The sequence below is a fragment of the Rhamphochromis longiceps genome, linkage group LG16 (assembly GCF_057381845.1).
Source record: "Rhamphochromis longiceps isolate RC_006_pf linkage group LG16, R_longiceps_female_GT1.1, whole genome shotgun sequence".
NCBI lineage: Eukaryota > Metazoa > Chordata > Actinopteri > Cichliformes > Cichlidae > Rhamphochromis > Rhamphochromis longiceps.
In genome coordinates, this window is record NC_140572.1 from 1,166,418 (window position 1) to 1,168,809 (window position 2,392).

The window sequence follows — 2,392 nt, forward strand, 5'->3', positions numbered from 1 at the left end:
TTTACCTTGGCTATGGAATAATACTTTAATTCTTAATTATTTGAAAATAGGAAAAGCTTTGTTTTAGCACTCTGACCATAAAGCTAGATGGTTTCACAACTTCACAACTGAAAGTTTACTCACTTGCAATTGTGATGACAAGACTTCTGCTTCTCTCTACCTCACATCACCTGACAAGGTAGTGTATAGAAACACAGATAGTGTATGAAATATGCTTAGTGGGTGATGGGAATCCCCCACCCAGCAGCCTAAAGGATATTTCCAGACTGCCTAATCCAGACCTCTTTTGTTTTGGTTATTCTTTGTATTTTGGTCTTGTGATGGTGTCACAAATTCAGAAATAACCCACTTTGAACTTCTGTTTCCTCTGTTCATACATCATAGTTTGCATTAAAATAGATGTTTTTATAATATTAAAAACATTTGAAAGAGCCTTACTTTATATATTACCTGACTGCTAATTTTCACTACAAGTACTACAATACTACAGTGATTCAAAATGATTCCTATTGCTTTGGATCTGCAGAAAGTTAGGCCTAACTCACACAGTTATGAACATTAAACTCAATGAATGAAATTTGTTCAGTATTTCTTTGGTTTGGTTTTACAGAAAAAAAGAATTTAAAAAAGTAATGTAAAGTGAATTCAAGGAAACAGTGAAGGCTGTAATAATTAAGAATTTCTGTTTGAACACATTATCTACTGTTCCCTGATTCAAAGCACAAGGGGTTGATTTCAGGGTAGTGATGAGGGCAATAGTAAAGAGGCATTTATGGGCAAACACATTTTTACTTTATTTTGTTTCTTGGTTTAGTTACGACACGGATATGTGAGCAATGTTGCAATCTGAAAATATAACACTGCTTGTTTGGGCTGACTTACTCGTAAACTGCTGCTAAAACAGTAGAGACCTCGTTTTAGTCACTATTCTGTCACTTTGACTATGTTGGCATTCCTGGAGCCAGACTTCAGTATTTGAAATGTAACAATAAGCTTAATAGATTTTCTAAACCAGGGGTAGAATAAGGCATAGACGATAGGGTTGAGGCACGAATTAAAATAGAAAAGACATAAAACAAATGCAGAAGATGATCCGTTGAGGAAGGCATTCTGGCCTGTGAGTGTGACACAATAAAATGGTAAGGCGCATGACAAGAATGCAATTACAACAATACCAAGAGTCCTGGCTGCTTTCATCTCTGATTTCTTTGGATTTCCCTTCCTTGAACACTGGTATGTGACACCTGCAGTATGAGTCCGCATGGCCCGAACCTGAGACACAACCACTACAAATATTCTCAAATACAGAACTATAATGACAGTAATAGGAAGTAGGAAGTTCAAAGCAAGATCTGCAACATATTCAATAAAGTTAATATGGACAACACACTCTCCCACACAAGAATTAAACCTGCTTTGCTGTTTCAAGTTGTCCTTTAAGAGGAAACTACCAGCAAGGGCAGAAAAGCTCCAACACAGTGAAACACAGATCTGAACTCTTTTTGCAGTGACTTTGGTGGGATAATGCAGAGGATCACAAATGGCCACATAACGGTCAACTGATATCAGTACCATGGTTCCTATTGAGGAAGAGGTGTTAATTGTGCCAATAACATAATACAGAATACACATGAAGTCACCAAAATACCAGCAGCCGTCTATAAACATTATGTAAAAGAGCAAATAGAGACCCACAAAGAAATCGGAGACAGCCAGAGAGAGGAGGAGGAAGTTGGTGGGATTATGGAGCTGCCTAGAGAAAAAAAGAACTTGTTACTTGCAGCATAAATTCATAGTTGTTATTTTTTTTTTTTAAGTTTTTCCTTAAAATAAGCTATTAATCTTTTAACTTTACAAAATATGTGGCTACTTGAAGTGGGAGATGGAGATGATGACCAGCAGGTTAAGAGTTGCAGTGAGCACAGAGATAGAAGATATTATCATGTAAATGAGCGTGGAAACTGAGACAGGATGCAGAGCCTTTCTGCAAGAGGAGTTGAGCAGATGTGGAAAGCAGAATTCAACTCCCTCCATCATCATCACAGGAGGTGAGCTGATTAGGTTTATCTTGTTCTTTTACTCCTCCCATGTTCTCTTCATTAAAAAAGGTCCCTCCTTCCACATATTTCCCATGTTGCTGTCTGTGTTTATTGTGCTATGGTGTGTTGATATCTGTGCATTCCTGTATTATCCTTCTGTGTTACACATTTCCATGTTTTTTTTCCTCGCTACCTGGCCTGACCTGTCTCCCCAGTGTGATGTTTGTGTATTGTATGTACGGTCGGCAAGGTCTGTCATCTTGGTTGTGGGAAAAAGATCTGCAACTGACAAATAAAGGCCATCTCATCTCATCTCATATTGAGCCCTATGTACATTTGCTCCATAAGGGTTC

At 37.9% G+C, this 2,392-nt stretch overlaps 1 protein-coding gene across 1 annotated transcript; it reads right to left on the reverse strand.

Annotated features, from left to right (window-relative positions):
- Positions 1-924: 924 nt before the first annotated feature.
- Positions 925-2,134, reverse strand: LOC146650342 (trace amine-associated receptor 13c-like). The gene is made up of 2 exons (XM_085383651.1): positions 1,871-2,134; positions 925-1,753 (listed from the first exon to the last, which is right to left on the reverse strand). The coding sequence occupies exons 1-2, from the start codon at positions 2,038-2,040 to the stop codon at positions 925-927; spliced, it is 999 nt and encodes a 332-aa protein (XP_085239777.1). The 5' UTR covers positions 2,041-2,134.
- Between the last annotated feature and the right edge of the window lie 258 nt (positions 2,135-2,392).